This window comes from Mustela lutreola, chromosome 16 (assembly GCF_030435805.1).
Source record: "Mustela lutreola isolate mMusLut2 chromosome 16, mMusLut2.pri, whole genome shotgun sequence".
NCBI classification, from domain to species: Eukaryota; Metazoa; Chordata; class Mammalia; order Carnivora; family Mustelidae; genus Mustela; species Mustela lutreola.
In genome coordinates this window covers 52,505,000-52,528,043 of record NC_081305.1, presented here as the reverse complement: position 1 = coordinate 52,528,043, position 23,044 = coordinate 52,505,000, and the positions used below count along the sequence as shown (strand labels likewise).

At 41.6% G+C, this 23,044-nt stretch overlaps 1 protein-coding gene across 20 annotated transcripts in view; it reads right to left on the bottom strand.

Moving 5' to 3' along the window:
* LOC131817370 (KRAB domain-containing protein 5-like) overlaps positions 1 to 23,044 on the bottom strand; it is a 36,824-nt gene that overhangs the window by 4,681 nt on the left and 9,099 nt on the right. For 5 of the 20 annotated variants that reach the window (XM_059150634.1, XM_059150633.1, XM_059150635.1 and 2 more), the window contains 3 exons: positions 20,310 to 20,436; positions 19,721 to 19,816; positions 888 to 4,172 (listed from right to left, as the gene is read on the bottom strand). In XM_059150634.1, coding sequence (XP_059006617.1) covers positions 1,291 to 4,172; positions 19,721 to 19,816; positions 20,310 to 20,436 — 3,105 coding nt within the window. In that variant the 3' untranslated portion in view covers positions 888 to 1,290. Of the gene's footprint in view, positions 1 to 887; positions 4,173 to 5,293; positions 8,468 to 9,073; positions 10,981 to 11,559; positions 11,622 to 16,949; positions 17,032 to 19,117; positions 20,440 to 23,044 lie in introns of those variants that run through there. The other 15 variants (XM_059150649.1, XM_059150652.1, XM_059150642.1 and 12 more) reach the window with 14 other exon arrangements.

Sequence of the window (23,044 nt, the reverse complement as noted above, 5' to 3'; positions counted from 1 at the left end):
CTGGAGTGATTTCAGAGGAAATACATTCATACATTATTCACAAATCTCAAATAGGGTTAATGTAAAAAACTAAAAAATACTGAAATCCTTATATATATGAAAAAGTCAATCCGCTAAATCTGTTGCAACAGAATACCACATACATTTTCTAAGTGTGTAAGTTTGATTTTTCCTTATAATCACTATTTTCATAGAGAGTAATGTTTGAATAGAGTAAATAATGTTTGATTTCTGTAACATTCATTGGCATCAGGTGTTCAATTCAATAGTTTTCTAAACACTGCTAATTTTCTACTGACTTCTCTTAATGCACCCCCTGGTGTGTGCTCCAATGTACTAAAATGAAAATCTTTCCACATTCACGATGTTCCAAGGGTTCGAATCTACTATGCATTTTGAGATACTGAGTAAGCACTGAATTCCAGCTACAGGCTTGGCCAGATTCTTTACATTTCACACTTTCACTCCTGTATGAAAACAACGATGTTAAGAAAGTTGGGAGTCCCACTGAGAGGTCAGACACATTCTTAGTATTTGTACACTAACTCTCCTTTTTAAAATCTCTCTGTCAAATAAAATCTTTTAAAAAAATAAATAAATAAATAAAATCTCTCATATGGAGTGAGGAGGGAGCAGTCCTTAGCACTCTCACACATTCATTACATCTATAATTTTCTCTGCAGGGTGAATTCTGTGATGTGCAGTAAGGGTTGTGTGCCTGCTAGGAGTTTGGCCACATCATTCATCCAATATGAATTCTCTGTTTAGAAGGTGTGCATGCTGGACAAGGGCCTTGCCACCCTGGTTATATTTGGGAGGTTATGGTCCAATATGAATTCTCTCATAGGCATGAATGGGTGAGCACTCCTTAACTGATTTTTCTCATGTTTTTTTTTTTTCTTTTTTCTTAAAGATTTTATTTACTTATTTGACAGAGAGATGGAGAGAAAGCACACATAGTGAGGAGGGTCAGGCAGGGGGAGAGGGAGAAGCACGCTGCCTGCTGAGCAGGGAGCCTGATGCAGAGCTCAATCCCGGGACTCTGGGATCATAACCTGAGCCCAAGGGAGTGCCCTAACTGACTGAGCCACACAGGCATCCCTCTTATTACATTCTGTACACTGGTAAGCTTTCTATCTAATATGGATATTATGATGTTTAACGAGGACAGAGTGCCTGCAAAGGCCTAACACCATTCTTGACGTTGGTAAGATTTCTCTCCAGGATGAACCCTGTGATGCTGAGTCAGGGCTAAGCGGTCCTTAAAGGCCTTGCCACATTCATGACTTGTTAAGTTTTCTCTCCACTATGAGTTCTATGATGTCGAATAAGGCCTGAGTTCCGGTTAAAGCTCTTGCCACATTCACAACATCGGTAAGGTTTCTCTCCAGTGTGAATTCTGTGATGTCGTATAAGGGTTGAGCTGTGGATAAAGGACTTGCCACATTCTTGACATCGGTAAGGTTTCTCTCCAGTATGAATTCTGTAATGTTGAGTAAGGCTTGAGCTGTGGCTAAAGGCCTTGCCGCATTCTTGACATTGGTAAGGTTTCTCTCCAGTATGAATTCTGTGATGTCGAGTAAGGTCTGAGCTGTGGTTAAAGGTCTTGCCACATTCTTGACATTGGTAAGATTTCTTTCCATTAGGAATTCCCTGATTTTGAGTAAGCCTTGAGCACCAGTTAACGGCCTTGCCACATTCTTGGTATTTATAGTGTTTCATTCTGGTATGGGTTCTGCTATGTTGACTGAGGTGTGAGTGCACGTTAAAGGCTTTGCCACATTCCGGACATTGGTAAGGTTTCTCTTCAGTATGAATTCTATGATGTCGAGTAAGGTGTGAAAGGCAGTTAAAGGCCTTGCCGCATTCTTGACATTGGTAAGGTTTCTCTCCAGAATGAATTCTTTGATGTTGAATAAGTCTTGAGCTCTGGTTAAAGCTCCTGCCACATTTCTGACATTGGTAACATTTCTCTCCAGTATGAACACTGTAATGTTCAATCAGAGTTGAGTTGTCCTTTAAGGTCTTGCCACATTCTTGACATTGGTAAGGTTTTTCTCCACTATGAATTCTGTAATGTTCAGTAAGACTTGACCTCCAGATAAAGGCCTTGCCACATTCGTGACATTTGTAAGGTTTCTCTCCACTATGAATTCTGTGATGTCGAATAAGGTCTGAGTTCCGGTTAAAGCTCTTGCCACATTTGTGACATTGGTAAGGTTTCTCTCCTGTATGAGTTCTGTGATGTTGAATAAGGGCTGAGCTCCGGTTAAAGCTCTTGCCACATTTGTGACATTGGTAAGGTTTTTCTCCACTATGAATTCTGTGATGTCGAATAAGGATTGAGCTGTGGTTAAAGGCCTTGCCACATTCTTGACATTGGTATGGTTTCTCTCCAGTATGAATTCTGTGATGTTGAGTAAGGGTTGACCTGTCATAAAAGGCCTTGCCACATTCCTGACATTGGTAAGGTTTCTCTTTAGTATGAATTCTATAATGTTCAGTAAGACTTGACCTCCAAATAAAGGCCTTGCCACATTCTTGACATTGGTAAGGTTTCTCTCGAGTATGAATTCTGTGATGTTGCATAAGTTGTGAAGGGAAGGCATAGGCCTTGCCACATTCTTGACATTGGTAAGGCTTCTCGCCACTGTGAATTCTGTGATGTTGAGTAAGGGTTGACCTATCATAAAAGGCCTTGCCACATTCTTGACTTTCATAAGTTTTCTTGGCATTATGAATTCCCTGATTTTCAGTAAGCCCTGAGCTCAAATTAAAGGACTTGCCACATTCTTGGTATTTATAGGGTTTCTCTATACTATGAATTATGCAATGTTGAGTGAGATGAGAGTGCATATTAAAGGCCTTCCCACATTCTTGACATTGGTAAGGTTTCTCTCCAGTATGAATTCTATGATGCTGAGTAAGGTGTGAAGGGTGTTTAAAGGCCTTGCCACATTCTTGACACTGGTAAGGTTTTTTTACACAATGAATTTTGTGATGTTGAGTAAGTTCTGAGAATGATTTAAAGGCTTTGGCACATTCATTACCATTGTAATTTTTCCCTGCAATATGAATTCGTTTATGTCTATTAAGACTTGAGTGACCATTAAAAGCCTTGCCACATTCTTGACATTTGTAAGGTTTCTCTCCAGAATTGATCTGCAAATGACCATTTAGTGATGAACAATCCTTAAAGGTTTGACCACCTTCTTCACATTTGTATACTTTTCCTCCAGTATGCATTCGCTGATGTTGAGATAGTGTTGAGTGGCAGTCAAAGGATTTACCATATTCCTTAAAGATGTAAGTTTCCTCTCCCTGAGAGATTATCTCATTGATGTTTAGGCTTGGTGGCTGAGTAAACATGGTCCCTGGTTTACTAGATGTGAATGGGCTTTTTCCCTCATGAATTCTCTGATGATCACCAACACTGGAAGACTGGTTACAAGCTTTCCCACATTCATTATCTTTATGAAGACAGTCTCCTGAAGGGAGTATACTGAGGTTAGAGCTTGGATGAAAGCCTTCCCCACATTTATCACATTCATTCTCTGCAAACCTAGCCCTGACACATCGGTGAACACTGGAGCCCTGGTTCAATGTTTTCTGAGATACAGTGCATTGAGCAAATCTGTCTCCAGTGAAAAGCCTCTGGTCATTCTGGAGGGTCGACTCCTCAGTGAAGCCCCTCTTGAATGAATCCCACTGAGCACTTTGCTCTTCATTTCTAAATCTCTGATTTAAGGTCAGACTAGTCCTATCTTCCAAATGGCTCAAATCATTATTCTCAGCATGGACTAGGTTACTTTTCAGATGTTCCAAATGGTCTGTCCACAAATAGCTATGTTTGAATATCTGATTGGAGCTTGTGCTGACAGAAACACACTGCTCTGCAGAAACAGTTGACTTAAAAGGGAAGGTTTTCTGCAATGGTTTATATCCTTCACCATTTGGGGCAATGAGATTCTCATTAAGGGCAATTGCCTTGGTTTGCGTGTATCGCCCAGAATTTCTTTGATGCCCTTCTCTCTCCCCATCATTGTCCCAGTCTATGCGTAAGTGTAAAATCTCAACAGCACTATGTTTGTATCTGGGAATTGATCCATTCTGGAAAGAACCTTCTATGCTCCGCTGTAGCAGGAAACTCTGGGTGTCATGTGAAGATACAGCTGAAAGATACCAAACAAGAGTAAAACCATTGCACTGACTACATTCAGAAGAATATACTGATGAGTTCTAATACAGAAGCATCAAGTCAATCATACAAAGTCAGAAAGATGGCTGAGAAGGAGTCATCAGGACCTCATTTCTCCATGGAAACACACCATGGCACACAACGTACTCAGCAGAGTCTAATAGAGAATTCTGCGGTATGGTCATGGTGTAGCACAAATCACTTTCCTGTATCTCTAACAATCAGGAAAAGGGTCACATGAGCTCAAAATTAGCATAAGAATAGAGGATATAGAAAGAGAAGACTGAACTGAACCAAATAGGGTATAGTAAAAATAGGAACATATCAAGCACAGGAAGAGTTGTTTGGCAGAAAAGATCAATGACGCTGACAGCCCATGAACTAAATTAAGAATAACACAAAAAAGACAAACTAAAATGACAGGGGAAGAAGTGAAAGCAGACACAATGTAACTGACTGTAGGAATAAAAGTAATTATAAGAGGCAACAATGGATAATCAGTGCCCATAAATTGTTAATAAAAGACAAGTATACATTTCAAAAAAGGTATAACCAATTTAGACTCCATCACTCTGAAAAGTAGAAAAAAATTCTCAGCTGATCTGCAAACATGAAGCCAAATGAAAGGGGAATAAAATTAAAAAGCCGAACAAAAAAAAACTGGTGGAAATTAAGTTCACTGGAAATTGAGTTCACAGGGTATTCAAACAGACACCAAAGGAGAAAGGACTGCAAATCTCCTCAAACATTTCCAAGGAGTGATGACCAGAGAAAACAACAGAACACTCTCTCTGTGGCACCAGCATTCCCAGGTCATGCAAGCCAAAGACACTACAAAGAACGAAGTTTGCAAAACTCTACCTGTGATGCATATTCACTCAAAGTCCACAACAAAATAGAGGAAATGGAATCAAAAGCACATTTTCCCTTTTTACAAGATGATCAAGTGGGAAACGGACCTGGAATTAAGGGCACTCCAACATACAGAAAACCATAAATTCAAGACTCCACATTGACAGAATGAAGGGCAAAAATGACATGATCACATTAAGGGAGACAGAATACAAATATCGTCATACCAGACAACATACTCACAGGAGAGACAGAAAGAAACCCCAACCTAATGAATGCCACAAATGCATGAAAAGCTGAAACCTATTCAGTAGGGACAGTCTGCAAGCTTCTCCTCTATCATCAGCAGGTAGGTAATGAAGTGAGCCCACCACTGCCTTTGAGCATAGTACTGGATTCTCTATTCAGAACAATTATGCAACCAAAACTAGAGTAAAGGAATCTAAACTGAAAAACAACAAAACTCATTGTTCACATGGGACGTGATTACTGAAATCCCTAAAGATCATCATTTTAATTTTTTTTACTGTTTTTGGTCATTGTTTGTATTGTTTATTTCTGCCAGTTTTTCCCTACTAGACTTCCCATTTCCCAAGTTTTTCATGTTATACAATACAGAATTAAGAAAAATGTTGGAACAAACAACTTAATTTCCACCAGAAGAACTAAAAAAGGAAGAGACTAGGATGAAACTTAGTAGAGAGATGATATAAAGAAAAGTGTGAAATAAATACAGTAGAAGATAAGCATTAATGGAACACAGAAAGTAATGCCAATTTCAATCAATAAAACAAAATTGGCAATGCTTTAACTCCACAAACCATTACATAACAACAAATGGAGAAATTTGTGTTTTTAATATTTAATTTATTTATTTGACAGGCAGAGATCACAAATGGCAGAGAGAAAGAGATAAGCAGGCTCCCCACTGAGCAGAGAGCCTGATGCAGGGCTTGATCCCAGGACCCTGGCATCATGACCTGAGCTGAAGGCAGTGGCTTTAACCCACTGAGCTTCCCAGTGCGCCCAACTAGGGAAATTTATTAAAAACAAAAACAAAAACAAAACAGAGAATTCCTAAAATTGTACAAGTTATTAAGACTGATTTCCTAACCATGAACCAAAGAAATGGGACATCTCCTGAGATCAGTAAGAAGGGTGAAAATTGAACTTGGAATCAATACTCTAGCAGCACAGACAGAAAAGCCCAAGACCAAGGAATTTTACTACAACTGATTGGGTCAATGAGTTCCCTAAATGCAATCCTGTGTTGCATGATTCTTCTCCCTCTCTTGTTGAGATTCAGTATTACTTCATTTGCCTTTTATATGACAAAGTCATTTTTTTTGCTTCTTCAAGCCTGCTCTCTAGATCAAACCTTTTTCTACTCTCACTTACTGCATCATTCATCTATGTTTGATTTTTAAAAAGACTTATATATTTGAGGGGGGCACTCACAAGATTCCAGGTGGGAACTACAGAGAGAGGGAATCACATGCAGGCATCACACTGAATTCACAGGGTGACTTGAGCCTACATCCCAGGAGCCTGAGATCAAGATCTGAGCAGAAATCAAGAGTTGGTACTTACCCAAGTGAGCCACCAAGCACCCAATTATTTTTTAACTCTTATCTCTGTGGTAAAGTTCTCACTATTGTTTTCTCAACTCCTTGAGTATCCTTATGATTATGACCTTAAATTCTCCATCAAGCTCCTTACTACTCCATCAGGACTGTGGCCCTGCAGAACTCTCTGCTCAGGAGATGTGAGGTGGGCAGGGGCTGACCTTGCTGAGACCGAGGAAAGCCTCACTGAGAAGGGAAGTTCCCTCAGATCACAGTGGGTGGGGACTGGTGCAAGCAAGGCAGACAGCCAGTGTCTTACTGAGTGGGACTCAGTCTTTATGCTACAGGACAGGAGAGGGCTCCCATGTTTTGGAAGCCACATGTCACTGAATGTTTCCTCTCAGGAATGTGCTCCTAGACTACTGAATACTCTCCCCACTGTGTGCCCCAGGTGTTCTTCAGATGACTGTTTCCACGCTCGGTGCCCCCAGGTTGTTTGCCAACCTTCTGTCCGGGAGCACCCCAGTGCCCTCCTGATTCTATCCCATCCAAACCTGCTGACCATTAAACCTCCAGGCTTTAAGATGTGCTGGTTCCAAGAACTCATGAAATTCAGCCCTTCTCCCTCTCCAAGCCAATGGTTTTGGGGAATCCAAAAATGTATCCCCGGAGTGCTCCTCTGTCATGACACCTACTGCACAGCCGGGCTCCCTTCCCGCCACAATGCTATACTCCTCTCCTCCCTAAACCATGTCTCCACACAATCTGCCATCTTCCACGTGGCCTCTTCTGCCTCTTACTTGGAGAGTTTGTCCTGTCACTCCTCAGCCCAATGTCTGGGGCATTCAGGAGGACCTGACAGTTACCTAGTAGTGCTCATGACAAGACACAGGAGTCTAGGATCCTCCTATTCCACTGCCCTTGCTTCTCCTGGGAATCCTTATTGTTTTAATCCTGTTAAAACTCATATGGATTTTATAAAGCTGGTATGCAAATCAACACATAAAAATTAGTTTTGTTTCTACACAACAAAGAACAACTCCCAAACAGAGATATCATACATTTAGAGCAAACCCCCTCCCCCCCAACAAAATGCTTCCAATTTAACATAATGGTAGAGGTCAAACCAGAAACGATGAAAAGTGTAATATACTGTGCTGGATTCAAAGAATGAATAACTACGAAACACATCCATGTTCTTTCACTGGAATAACTGAAACACAATAAATCTTGATGTGACCTATAGAAAATGCAATCTCTACAAAATGCCAATGTCATTTTTGCACAAAGATCAAAATCCATCCTAACATTATGTGATGTCATGGGATAACCCATGCCCAAAATAATCTGGGAAGTGAAGAGCATATATCCTGACTTATAGCATACAAAGCACAGATATCAAACTAATGTCCTATAGACATGACATCAGGAGTAGAATAATGGAAGAGTCTGGCTGAGCTAGATGTGCACGTCTCCAGTGTTAATGTGTATGACAATGAACTGGAGAGACTATTAAAATTCATATTCTGATTTTTTTAAAAGATTTTATTTATTTATTTGACAGAGATCACAAGTAGGCAGAGAGGCAGGCAGAGAGAGGCAGAAGCAGGCTCCCTGCTGAGCAGACAGCCTGATGTGGAGCTCGATCCCAGGACCCTGGAATCATGACCTGAGCCAAAGGCAGAGGCCTTAACCCACTGAGCCACCCAGGCACCCCCATATTCTGATTTGGATGTTTGGATGAGGTCTGAGTTTCTACTTTTCACAAATATGCCATTGATGTCTTACATTGACAATGCATGCTTCCCACAGAACTCCACAACTGAATCATGATGAAGAGTTTCAAAGGTTCCTAAAAGGTGGGAAGAGCATAGAGGTGGGCATGGAGACCTTCCCTTCCCTTCCCTCTTCATTCAAGCCAACTCTACCCCTGTAAAATTTTCTCTGGACCTCCTCTTATTTTTGTTTCTTCAATTCACCACGCCACCGTATTCACAGAAATAGCTCCCTCTTTCATGAGAAATGCAGGTGCAATCTACTTCTGGCTGCAACCCTGGATTTTGTAGCTTGGACCCCACTGTGTCCATGGCCTTTATGAATTTCAGGTTTCCCCTGCACTTTTTCCTAATACTCATGGCTTCAGGCTACAGGATCACTTCTTTCCACCTAGGCTTCCTCCTGAAAACTGACTTTGGTGGGGGGCCTGAGTGGCTCAGTGGGTTAAGCCTCTCCCTTCGGCTCAGGTAAGCTCTCAGGGTCCTGGGATCAAGTCCCACATCTGGCTCTCTGCTCGGTGGGGGACCTACTTCTCCCTCTCTTTCTACTTGTGATCTCTTTCTCTGTCTAATAAATAAATAAATCTTAAAAAAAAAAAAAAGAAACTGACTTTGGTGAAAATGAGCACTTTATAAAAGTTGGTTATACTTTCTGGTCTTCTCCAAAGAATACACTTACACAGAAAAGCCATCCTGAAAACTGTGGCCATTACTACCCACTCTTAAATGGGGAGAGATGAGAGAGACCACACTCAAGGAAACAGACTTAAGAAGCTCTCACAGAAGTACTGCGAAGTATGTAAGCCTAGTGATTCACAGACTTGTACCTCTGGGGCTAATAACACATGATATGTTAAATTTTATTTTTTTAAAGATAATATGGTTCATATATACAATGGGATATTATGCCTCTATCAGAAAGAATGAAAACCCAACTTTTATCAACATGGACAGGACTGGAGATGATTATGCTGAGTGAAGTAAGTCAAGCAGAGAGAGTCAAGTATCATATGGTTTCACTTATTTGTGGGGCATAAGGAATAATACGGAGGACATTGGCAGATGGAGAGAAGTGAGCTGGTGGGAATCGGAGTGGGAGGTGAACCATGAGAGCTGGCAGACTCTAAGAAACAAGCTGAGGGTTTTGGAGGGGAGTGAGGTGGGGGTTTGGGGGAGCCTGGTGGTGGCTATTAAGGAGGACACATATTTCATGGAGCACTGGGTGTGGTGCATAAACAATGCATCTTGGAACACTGAAAAAAAAACAAAACCAAGTTTAAAAAAAGGAAAAAAAAAAAGCTCTCACAAAAATGACTGTTTTTCCATGTACCCTCGTGGCTGCTCAGCCTATGAGGACCACAGGCTCTTCTTGGTCTTCCGGCTCACTTCTTCACACTGCTGGGTACATGCTTCTTATTCCCTGTCCCCTCCCTTCTATATTAAGGAAATTTTATCTCTACTGTTGTACAGATCAATTTGCTTTCCTAGGACTTTATCCTTATATGAATACATAGGAGTAGCTTCCTTGGAAGAGTAGGGTTAGTTTTCTCTACCTGCAAATCTTTTTTTTTTTTTTTTAAGATTTTTAAATTTATTTGACACAGAGAGAGAGAGAGAGGCAGACAGAGAGGGAGGGGGAAGCAGGCTCCCCGCTGAGCAAAGAGCCCAATGTGGAGCTCAATCTCAGGACCCTGATATCATGACCTGAGCTGAAGGCAGAGGCTTAACCCAGTCAACCACCCAGGCACCCTACCTGCAACTTCTTAAGACACTAGTTTAATCTACATAGGCATATGCCTCTCGGTATCCATCTTGATTTCTTTTCTATGAATGTATAATGGACAATGTTCCATTAGTTCAGGTGTAGAACATGGGGATTCGACAACTCTGTAGGTTCTACTATGCTCACCACAAGTAACTACCATCTGGCACCATAATATGCTATGAAAATACCATTGGAGGAGTTCCCTGTATTCTTTTCACCCATGGAAGCCTCTAGTTCCCATTCCCACTTCCTCATGATGCCCATCATCCTTCTCCATTCCACACTGGTAACATTCAGGCTATACATTGTATTTGTGTGTCTCTTTATGCTTTTTTCATTGTGTCTTGCATTTGCGATAATGAGGTTTGACCCAGAAGTAATTATGTGATGTGAACTAAGTCAGAGATTCAAAGACAAATACCATACATATTCACTTATATGTACAATCAAAACAACAATGTAAATGAACAAACAAGAAACAGACCTATGAACATCTATTTTGTTTTGAATAAAGTCCATGGATAATCTCAATAAATATAAAACTTCCAAGATGACACACATTCCATATTGTAACCCATTGGTATGTAACAGTGTTCCAATATGGGCAGAAGACAAGAGGTTCCCAGGTCAAAGTCCAAGTGTCTTATGGCTCATGACATAGCAAACATCATAAACATCTTCATCACACTAATAACACTGGCCAGCTGCTCACCCCCAACTCATACAGGGATGCACTGCACATGCGGTTGGTTTATGTTGGACACTCTGAGCATAGGAAACCCCAGTATCTTCAAGGAACAGCTAGCGTATATGTCCAATCTTCAGCTATGAAAAGAAACATCTGTTTTCCAATACAATAAACTCATCTGTCCGCTACCCACAATCAAGATGCCATCACTATACTACCAAATATGAGTGGAATGACAATTATAACTAAAATATCAGTCAAGGAAACACCTGTGCAGATCATGAGGTCACCACATGACTTCAAGGAATATTGATAATACTATATAAGTCACATCTGTGATTCGATGCAGGTATCCACAACAGTAACCAATACATTTTCCTTCATGATCTTTTGCTGCTCATCTGGGAGTGATATACAGTTACATGCAGGGTAGGTCACAAAGTCAATGTACCTGGAAGGTTTGACTTTAAGATTTTCCAACCATCGGCCATAGGGCCAATTGCAAAGCTCTGGAAGATACCTAAGATGCACATGGTACCACCAAAGACACATCCCTGGCTACTCTGTAAACCTAAAAATGAAGTGTGCATCCAACATCATGGCAGAAATCTTTCATCCAAAAGCTGTCAGTGTGGGTGCGACTCCATTACAGACAATGGACAATGAGTTGCCTATGCTCACCTGTTTGGCAATAAAAGTTGTAGAACTTATCCTACCTCCAGTGAAGTAAAGAGAGACAATGGTGCATCGATCAGGTTGCCAGGATTGCAGGGACAGCCTGCAAGACAAAGATTATGGCATTTGCCCAGCTCCTCGAGGCATGTCTGCTGTGGGAATAGAGGAATAATCATTCATCTGAGCACAAAGGCCCATGGAAGATCGATGACACCACAACTGACATTGGGTGTGTGGGCCTGGGAGACTGAAAAACACTGCTAGAGGAGGAAGACAGAAAGATAAGTCAACGGAGAAGTCAGCATCTAAGATCTTGGCCATGTGAATCCATATCAAGATACAACTTGTGTAGGGAAGCCTGGGTGGCTCAGTCAGTTAAGCTTCTGCCTAAAAACTGGATCCTGATGCAGGGTCCTGGGATAGAGCCCTGCCTGGGGCTCCCTGCTCAGTGGGGAGTCTGCTTGTCTTTCTGTCTCTGGTCCTCCCCTGACCTTGTGTTCATTCTCTCTCTCTCACACAAATAAGTAAAGTCTGTAGAAAAACTGATCTGTGTAAGGAAATGAAAAGAAAACATAGTTCAGGGGCGCCTGGGTGGCTCAGTGGGTTAAAGCCTCTGTCTTCAGCTCAGCTCATGATCTCAGGGTCCTGGGATAAAGCCCTGCATTGGGCTCTCTTCTCACTGGGGAGCCTGCTTCCCCTTCTCTCTCTGCCTGCCTCTCTGCCTATATGTGATCTCTGTCAAATAAATAAATAAAATCTTTTTAAAAAAAGGAAAAAGAAAAGAAAACATGGTTCAACTTTTTCAGAGGACATTTCATTTTGTTAGCCATGTAGGGAGAAAAAATTAGGAAACCCCAGACACTAAGGAAACCACAGAGCACATCAGTTTATACTACATTTCTGACTGATAAATATAAGGACTCAATCTCTGGGGTATGGTAAAAGAAAAAATTGCTAAGAGGAAGAAAACAACAACAACACACCAACCATGAATGGTGAAATGAAGAAAAGGATTACAAAAAGAATTAAAAACATCTCTGTATCACAAGCTCAAGAGAGAGAAATAGAGGACACATTCTCATGATACATGGAGAACTACAAAGACTGAAGAAAAAGGCATAACAGAAAAAAATGAGGACAAGAACTCACTAGACACTTTGAGAAAGAGATTGGCCAACAGTTAGTGCCCAACTTTGTAGTAATAGAGAGAAGCACCACCAGCAACAAAGCAGATAAAAGTAGGACATGGTATGATCATGTATGAACCAGGAGCCAAACATCAAAATCACATAAGCTGCCAATATGGGGACAACGCAGAAACTGAAATTTTTCTTTTAGCTATAAATAAAAAACTGGATGATCAAATTTAAAGAGACGGAAGAAGAAACAACCCATGTGGTGATAAGCAATCAAATAAGCAGCATGGCAACAGACATATCTCACAGAATAATCATTAACATGAAAGGCATTTGTCTCTATTAGGGTTATGTTTCAATATCAAAAAAATCATGATTTAAACATACTACCTCTTGGATATCAAGCATGTATATGTGCAAATTCATACACACATATAAAAAAAAAAAACCCACAAACACATGTATACAGGGAAACAACTGTTTTTACCCCAGGAGAGAGAAGACTGCTCCTCACAGAGTGAGGACCTCATGAAGATAGTGAAAAAGTAGTTCCACCTTCGCTCAACAAACAATTGTTCACATGAGACACCAATTCATGATTCTCAATACAAAAGCATAGGCTGATGCACCCCGGGACCCCAGAGACCAAGAAGGACACCTCTAGAAGGGTAACAGGAGCAATTTCACATGCATCCCAGTATGCCTTCCCCGGGCCAGCAAAGTGTGCCACTAAGAGGGACCTGAAGGAACTACAATGGCTCCACAAAGAAAATGACAGCACAGAGTGGACATCCAGCATTCCCCAAAGGGCAAACCACTCTCTGGGTGGCCCAGTGAGAGCTCACCTCACGGGGATCCCTGGGGGAATCTGTGGTGCTGGACCACTGGGGATCCTATAGAACAGAGAAGGTGGGCAGCGCTTACAGCAACCAGTGCTCAGATCGTAGAGTTGCCGGACAAGAGAGTGCTCCAACTTGTAGTGGCAATGAATCAGAGATCCATGGGAATCTGCCCACTTGCAGAGAGGAGATGAACCTACCTGGCTAAGGAGATTTGTCAGCAGCTGTGACTGACTTGGGTGTCCAGCCAACGCTTTGAACTAGAACATTCTCTGTTCTCTGTCTGGTAGCTATGCAAGTTCTAAGTTACTTCCCATGGCTGAACCTAGCCTCCAATCCTGCTCCACTAGAAGCCTGAACAGAGACCCTAGACAACCTCAGAGCCTCTCTAACAGGCCTCTGGGGAGAAAACCAAGCCAGCAGCAGGGACCAAGCATTGAGCATAACCTCTTACTCTGCATGAGCAGGGAGCCTCCTCAGTGAACCTGGGCAGCCTCTGAGCCCAGCCTATGGTCCTGCCCAGCAATAGAGAATGGCCTTTGGTTCCGCCACATGTTCAGCATCACCTCTGGCCCTGGCTGATCACAGAGTTGCCAGCATAGGTTTTGGAGGCACTCAGGAGTCCAAATGTGTCGGACAGATGTCTAGCCCTCTGTGCTCATAGAGAATAAGTGTATATTCAAAATGATCGCACATGTTTTACAGCAGAAGTTGCTGAGGTCCATGGGATACCTCAAGAAGGAATGCCAAACAGTTGGCTACATTCAGATGACTGCGAATAAAACCACAATTTCAAAGGATTCCAATGAAAATTGGCATCAGACAGATACTCTCACGTTTCAAATGCACACAGGGTATTTTTTTTTTTAAACAGGGTTCAATATTCATTTTCAGAGATGATTCACCATGAAACATGGCTTGTGGGCTACTTTTTAATCATTAAAAAGAAAATCCAAATATTCACTAGCATCTGACATGTTCCTCTGCATACTGCATACAATGTATGTCCCACGGTTATTGAATCTGCTCTTAATGTATTCAATGCTCTGGATTCTATGGTTTAGAGCTAACACTATTTTCCTTGTACTGAAATAAATTATTTATTTTTTCATTTATTTATTTTGAAAGAAATGATGTAGATAAAGGAAGGTATAGTGAGCCCCTATTGGTAGAGCAGGGTTTGAATCTGGCTGCCCTACATAGGAACATGAGGCATACGGACAAAGGAGAAAGAGACCCTTCTAGAAGGTGACCCAGGTTTGGATTCTCTTTCCTCCTGGACACTCAATGGTTCACGCAGCTGTCCTCACACAGAACAGCTTCCATGAAAGGACACTTTAAAGTCAACATTCCAGTCCACACCACACATATATAGCCTGAGTGGTTTCCAGGTTGACTACTCAGAAGTAGACACAAAGGTCAGGCATCCAAGGAACAATACAGGAAAGGCCCAACACACAGGAGTCCACATTCACACCTGGAGACCCAAGACTACACACCTGAGTATCTCACTACATTACCCACAGACTACTACCTTCCCTGAAGAACCCAACAATGAATGTGTTGCCAGATACAGGTTCTCAAGGTCTAGTCCCCAGACAGCCACCTGAGACTAGGTAAGAAAGGAAAGGTGAGGGGCTGCACCCCAGAGCTACTGACATGGTAGTGTAAGGTTAGCCATAGGGATCCAAGACTTATAAGTGCTCCCGGTGATTCTGACCCAGGCCAATCTGCACAACCTCTGCAGGAACTAAGTCACAGGTCAATCTGAGTTATCCCCACAGAAGTCCCTCTCAGGGGCACCTGGGTGGCTCAGTGCGTTAAGCCCCTGCCTTTGGCTCAGGTCATGATCTCAGGGTGCTGGGATCAGGCCCCGCATCAAGTTCTCAGCTCAGCAGGGAGCTTGCTTCCTCCTGTCCCACTCTCTCTCTCTCTCTCTCTCTCTCTCTCTCCCCCTGCCACTCTGCCTACTTGTGATCTCTGTCAGTCAAAAAAAAAAAAAAAAAAAAAAAGTCCCTCTCAGAAACCCCCTGTGCTTGTGGTCACATTAGTGTTGGGGACACACACACACACACACACACACACACACACAGGATTCCTTTTCCTTCTGAAGATACAGGTACCCACACATATGTATGTACACGTGCTTCTTCCTAGTTAGTTCTCTGACCCCCAAATCTGTCTTTAGCTTAATATAACACATTGCATTCTGTGCATATCAAAACCCTAAAACTCTGCTTGTGTTCTCTATGCTCACAGAACAACTGGAGAAACATACAGGATAAAATTTTATTGAGAGTCCCTGAGAATTCTCTGACTAGGCCATATCATTATATTTTTAGTGACTTTGTTCAATTAGCACTTGTTAGGTAGAAACCCTGGGCATTAGTTCAGTACAACAAAAAGAAACTAACATTTACAAAAACCATTCATGACAATCCTTACCAAAATCTTAGCAATAAAAAAGAAATTTTTATGTACTGAAATAGAAAAATACACTCAAAACCATTCTGTGAGGGCGCCTGGGTGGCTCAGTGGGTTAAGCCACTGCCTTCGGCTCAGGTCATGATCTCAGGGTCCTGGGATCGAGTCCCGCATCGGGCTCTCTGCTCAGCAGGGAGCCTGCTTCCTCCTCTCTCTCTGCCTGCCTCTCTGTCTACTTGTAATCTCTCTCTGTCAAATAAATAAATAAAATCTTTAAAAAAAAAAAAACAAAAAAAAAAACAAAAAAAAAACAAAAAAAAAAACACCATTCTGTGAGGTCAGCATACCCTGATACCAAAGTAGTATAAACAAAAGATAAAAGGCTGGTTTATCTCATGAATTTTCTGCTACTCTGGCTTTCTTTGGACATCCATCTACATGTACTAATAGAGTCAAAAGAAAAAACGAATCACACTGAAAATAACTGTCCCTCTCTAGAGATCCATCTGCCCCTGAATCCTTTCAGGTCTACTAACAAATACAGTCGACCACTGAATAACGTGCTTTTCATAAGTAACAGTCCACTTACAACAGACAAGTTTATCTTAATAAATCTAGTGCACCACAGTAAATGTCTTTGCACTATGACTGCCTTAATATTTTATTTCCTCAAATTAATTCCTTTTTTAAAAATTTTTTTTAAAAGATTTTATTTATTTATTTGACAGAGAGAGCTCACAAGTAGACAGAGAGGCAGGCAGAGAGAGAGAAGAAAGAAGCAGACTCCCTGCTGAGCAGAGAGCCTGATGTGGGGCTTGATCCTAGGACCCTGGGATCATGACCTGAGACAAAAGCAGAGGCTTTAACCCACTGAGCCACCCAGGCGCCCCTCAAATTACTTCCTTATAAAACTATGGTATATACAGCAGACCACATACAAAGAATGGGAAGACTGATGACATGTTGCAATTAAACCATCAAACACCACAGATGAAAAGAGACTTTTGAAACAGCAAGGCAAATGCACTTCACCTTGTGCAAGAGCTCCTAGAAGAGCAGTAGTGGGATCCCAGCAGTCCCAACAAGAATGGGGCCAGCATAATGCACTCCGGTACTGAAAGATCAAAAAATACCACCAACAATACTTTACCCGGCAAAATTATTTTCCGCAGACATAGAAATGAAGACATTCCCAAGTAAAGACCCCTCTACATTTACCAGTAGATCTATCATACAAGAACTATTAAAGAAACACTCTCTAGATGAAATAAAAGGATTCTACCCAGAACCTGCAACCACACAAGAACACAAAGCTCTCCACTGAGCAGAAATATGTAGACAATTACACAAACCTGTAGTGTTGTAATGAGATACCAGTCACGTTTATTTCTGCTACAGACCTTTGTTTTTGTTTTTGTTTGTTTAATACTTTGTTAAAGTATTAAAATCACAAATGTAGGTCATAAAGTACACAACATAAAAGAATTTGTAGTATCAAAGTGGGGGGGTGCAGGGGTAGAGACAGGAAGAAGAATTCTTTATGGTATTGGTACTGAGTTTTAAACTGTTTTATAACAATGTTGTTTTAAGGAATCTCTAAGGTAATCACAAGGAAAATACTCCCAGAAGACACAAAAGGCAATGAGAAAGGTACCAAGGCATATCATGGGTATTCATCTTACAATTACAGATAAAATATATCTTTCATATTTCATACCAAAACATGATACAGAAGTATAAAATGTTTGAAAATTACTTTGAATTCAAAACAGTCTTTCTCTCATGCAGAGAGAATAAAAATTCACCCACAAAAACATGGTGAAATGAATTCTATGTTAATGACAACTCACCTAGACATGGTACAACATTCATTGACCACTCACCAAGGAGAGAAAAAGTAGGGGCACACAGTATGTATGTGTGACATACAAACAAAGACAAAGACACACAAAATTCACTGGCAAAAAACATAAACAGCATTTTTTTGAGTTATGCTCACATGGTCTTAAAATATACTGAGCTGAAAATTCCCTTCTTATAACAACACACACAGGTAAGACCAAATCCACACTTAACAAATATGGTGGAATAAGCCAGACAGAAGAAACACTTTATTAGGAAATTACCAAATTAGAGTAAGACAAAACTCAACCCAAGAAATTCTAAATAAAACACTGATGTATGACAGAAAAGGAATACTTCCATATAACCATAATTTAAAACTGTGTCCACGTGCCCATGAATAACAAGCATTTGATTGGCATGTATTCATGAACTATAACATCGTAAAGAATTCTCATTAGGGCGCCTGGGTGGCTCAGTGGGTTAAGCCGCTGCCTTCCGCTCAGGTCATGATCTCAGGGTCCTGGGATTGAGGCCCGCATCGGGCTCTCTGCTCAGCAGGGAGCCTGCTTCCCTCCCTCTCTCTCTGCCTGCCTCTCTGTCTACTTGTGATCTCTGTCAAGTAAATAAATAAAATCTTTAAAAGAAAAAAAAAGAATTCTCATTAAAATCAATTATAAAAAGCTGTAAATAAAAAATTTATAAACACTTAAAAAAGCTTCAAAGAAATGTACTACGTTATTAATATATTTCCCCTCCTGCACAGAATGTAATCCTATAATCCATTCTGTAAGACAGAGGAAACAACCTCTTCATTTTTCAGTATATAAACACCATGGAAGTTGAAAAATATGCTGAGAGACAGTGTATATGAAATTAATATTTGGGATTAAATCCTGATACATTCTGAGGAAAGTAGAAGGAAAAGCTCATGATTAATTTCCCAGAAATAACATTGCATTATTGAAAAAAAGGATTTCCCAAACATGGGGATTCAGAGTACCTGTGGGGCTCAATTATTTAAGCAGTTTCCTTCAGTTCAGGTCATGAGCTTAGGGTTCTGGATCCAGGACTCCCTGCTCAGCAGGGACGTTGCTTCTCCCTCTCCTTTTGCCCTTTCCCTACTCATTTTTTCTCTCTGTCTGTCAAACAAATAAAATTTTTAAACAAAATATATGGTAATCTTACTAATTGTCTAACTCACTACTTAAAAAGCACATGTGCATGTTGTATCAGGACATTTGATGTACAAAATATAGAGCTAAATCACATATAGAACTAATCAGAAAGTGAAAACACACATGACAAAGTCACGAGAAGTTCACAGAAGACAGAATCATGATGCAATTATTAACAAATGAGATAATAAATTAAACTTTATTAAAGGCTACAAGTCCAAGCACTAAATGTGCTAGTTCCCCAGTAGTATTTGTTACGTAGGAATTCTAGGAAACAAAGAGAGACATTGCACTATTTGACTACTGAGGAACAGAACTCAGAGTGGAAATTTCTGTAGGTTAAAAAAAAAAGGAAATAAGAAAAAAGAACACTTGAAGGGAAAAAAAGCAGTATATATTCTCATTTTAGAGCAGTGCTATGTTATCTGATGATGTTACTAAATCTCAGTTTTGTTTAAGACTAGTATTAAAGCCTCTAACATTAGAAAGTCAAGGCAGAGAACATTAGAAATCTGTCTCCAGTGGTCTGGAAATTTCTGCATCAAACCTCACTGTGCATGCATCAACCCTGACCTACTTGTCTCATGATGAACCAGAATTTACAAAGGCTTTAGCCTAGTGGAAGAGCAGATACCCTTCTGAGAGAGACAGAGACATAAAACTGGGCATGTCTCCAACTGACATTCCTTCAAGGAGAGCTACTCAAACCACAGCTTAAGGTCTACCTCCCTCCTTAAGACTTGGACGTCCACTCTGTCACCTGCCTCACCCATTCCCACCCACCTGGATGGACAGCTACAGTCTCCTTTCTCTTCACATTCCCGAGCTTCTTCTCTTGCTCCAAAAACATGATCAGGTCTGGCTTTGACAGAAGGAGACCTGTTTATGAGGAAAAAGGAAAATGACTATTGCTGCTGATTCTAACTTCCCATGAGTCTTGTGTTCAGTAGAGTAGAGATGATATTAGACAATTCTAGAAAATGGTTTCCCAAAAGCTGTTGCCCAACAGTCCATTTAGAACACACTGGAGGCATTTCCAATGTTCACATCCTGACCTCCACTTCCAAGTAGCAGACATGATAAGAAGGGTAAATTTCAGTCTCAGATGTAAGCAGCACCATTCTATGACCCAATGTTGAGAACTGCCACTCCTCTTCACAAGCCATGATGTTACCTTGAGGAAGGAGAAGCTGACGCTGAAAAGGAAACATCATGAAGATTTCTCTCTCCATCCACAAACCCCTACTTTTTCCCTTTCTTCCTTGATCTGTTATTCAGTCATCCCAAGAGAAATCTCCCAAGAGGCAGTCTTCACAGGAAGCAACAAAACACGGTGTGGGGCTTTGGAAACCTGAAAGTAGGTCTTCCTCACCCAAGAAATGGAGGTGTCCATAGTTCTCTAACATCACATCCCTGTACAGTTGCTGCTGAGTGTGGGTCAGGCGTCCCCACTCCTCCTCGGAGAATTCTATGGCCACATCCCTGAAGGTCAGCAGTTCCTGTAACAAATACCACAGTCACCAAGTGACCAGTGACAAACTGTGCCCCTAAGATGGTCCATAAGATGAAGAGAAAGTTAGTGTCACCAGCTAGAACCAGACCTGACCTTTTCATCTCCGTGATATGAGTGTGGGAAAAAAGCAAACCTAAGGGTCAGGGGGCTGCCTGGTTGAGAACTTTCACTCCTTTCACTCCCAGAAGTCAACTCTATCCACTACACAGAGGTGACAGCCCTCCTTGTCCAGTGCAAAGTGCTGGGATGTGGGAGAGGAACCAATGGTCAAGAAATTCTAAGACAAACCATAAGTGACTCTTAATCTCACAAAACAAACTAAGGGTTGCTGGTGGGAGGGGTGTTGGGAGAAGGGGGGTGGGGTTATGGACATTGGGGAGGGTATGTGCTTTGGTGAGTGCTGTGAAGTGTGTAAACCTGGTGATTCACAGACCTGTATCCCTGGGGATAAAAATATATGTTTATGAAAAATAAAAAAATAAAAAAATAAAAAAAAAAGAAATTCTAGACATGTTTCTGATGTGAAATATTGGGGTTATGGAGTGAATGATGAAGGAATTGTTGAGATGTCATGGTACAAACACTGTGGTCCTAACACAAGGGGAGAGGAAAGTTGTGAGCAGTGACTGGTTCTAAGCGTTCAGGGGGAGAGGGGGTGAGGGACAGCAGGAGGCTCTAAGAAATTTGGAAGCAAGTTTTCAGGACCCTCAGGGCCTCCCAGCTGGTGTTTTGATGAGGCCACTCACTGTTTAGTAACACTTTAGTCAGGAGACCCTCCAGGTATTTATCAGAGAGCCACAAGCTTGAAGGATCATGGCCAAGCTACATTTAGGGAATAGAGTTCAAGGAGGTTTCCAAAGGAATTTTCATCTGTTAAGGAATTACAAGATCCTGGAGGTCTGGCTAGTGTCAAGCTAAGGCTGCTTTTTGCATCCAACAAAACATTAACCTTGAGGCAGTTATGAGTTCCCTGAGGAATGTTCTACTCTGCCTTTCTTAGGTATTTATCAAGAGACTGGAAGCTGAAGGAAATTGAATTTTATCCACACCTCTTTTGACTTTGTTCTCCTCCTCAGAAATTATAAGCAAGGGGGAACCAGATAGTTCATTCAGTTGGTTAAGGGTCTGCCTTCTGCTCAGGTCATGATCGCAGACTCCTGGGAAGGAATCCTCTGTTTGGCTCCCCACTCAGTGGGGATCTGCTTCTTTCTTTCCCTGTCCTCACTCATGTGCTCTGTCTCACAACTGAGAAAATGTGTAAAAGAAAGAAAGAAAGAACAAACCTACAAGCAAGTGAAACGCAAAAGAAAGAAGTTGACACCTGAAATGCGATAGTTCTTGCATATTCCTCAGTATCCCATGTTCCTTACAAATGACAGGAGGGAAAATAGGATCATTTCAGGGGAGGATCTGGCAGACAGCACCAAGCCAATAAAAGAAGTTCCCATCAGCTGAATGGAAACAAACGTTATCAGTGCCTAATGCACATCATCATCACTGGAGTTTCCACTGGACTGAAAACAGGAATTCAGAATATAAATCTGATTTTTGAAATACAGTAGATATACCTAAACAATTGAATCACTGTAAGATTTGTAGAGGCTGCTTTTACGCAAGCAGGCTTGAGCAAAGGAGTGGAGGAAGGGCCCCAGTGTCCCCTTGGCTGAGTCCAGACAGGCCCAGCAGGGGACCCACCTCAAAACTACCAAGACCCTAAGGAACCAATGGGCTTCTGACAACCAGGTACAGTGAGCAGAAAGGAACAAGTTCCTGGTTCCCCAGAACTCCTCACCTTCCTTCCCCCTTTAAGGAACAACACCCCCAAGCCCCTTGCAGACAGGCTCTCCTGTGCCCTCCTCCTTCTCATCTCTTCGGTCTTCAGGAAACTCCCACCACCTTTGTCCTGCCTCAGGGGAATTCTGGCAGTGCTGCGGGACAGGCTTCCATCTGATCATAGACCCATGTCTGGGGCACCAAGCGACTGACAGAGACACTACACTAAGATAGCACAGCGTCCCTGTGCTAGTAATACCTAGCTTACTCCTTTCTTTTAATTTTTAAGATTTATTTTTATTTTTGTCTTCTTTAAAGATTCTATTTATAGGGGCACCTGGGTGGCTCAGTCAGTGGGCATCAGCCTTCTGCTCAGGCCAAGACACAAGGTCCTGAGAATGCCTCCTAAATTGAGGCCCAGGGGTGTGTTTTTACTCAGTGGGGAGCCTTCTACCTCTGACCATAACACAGCCTATTTGTGTTCTCACTCTTTTTCTTACAAATAAATAAAATTTTTTACAAAGATTGTATTTATTTCAAAGAGAGCAAGTGAGAGAGCACAAGCAGGCAGAACAGGAGTAGAGGGAGAAGCAGGATCCCTGTCCACCTGGGAGCCTGATGTGGGGCTGGACCCCAGGACCCTGAGATCATGACCTAAGCTGGAGGCAGAGGCTTAACCCAAGTGCCACAATAAGTAAAATTTTGAAAAAAACCCCACAAAACTATAGTATTTATTTCAAAAGGAGCAAGAGAGAGACCACAAACAGGCGTAAGCAGAGGGAGAGGAAGAAGCAGGATCCCTGCCCACCTGGGAACCTGAT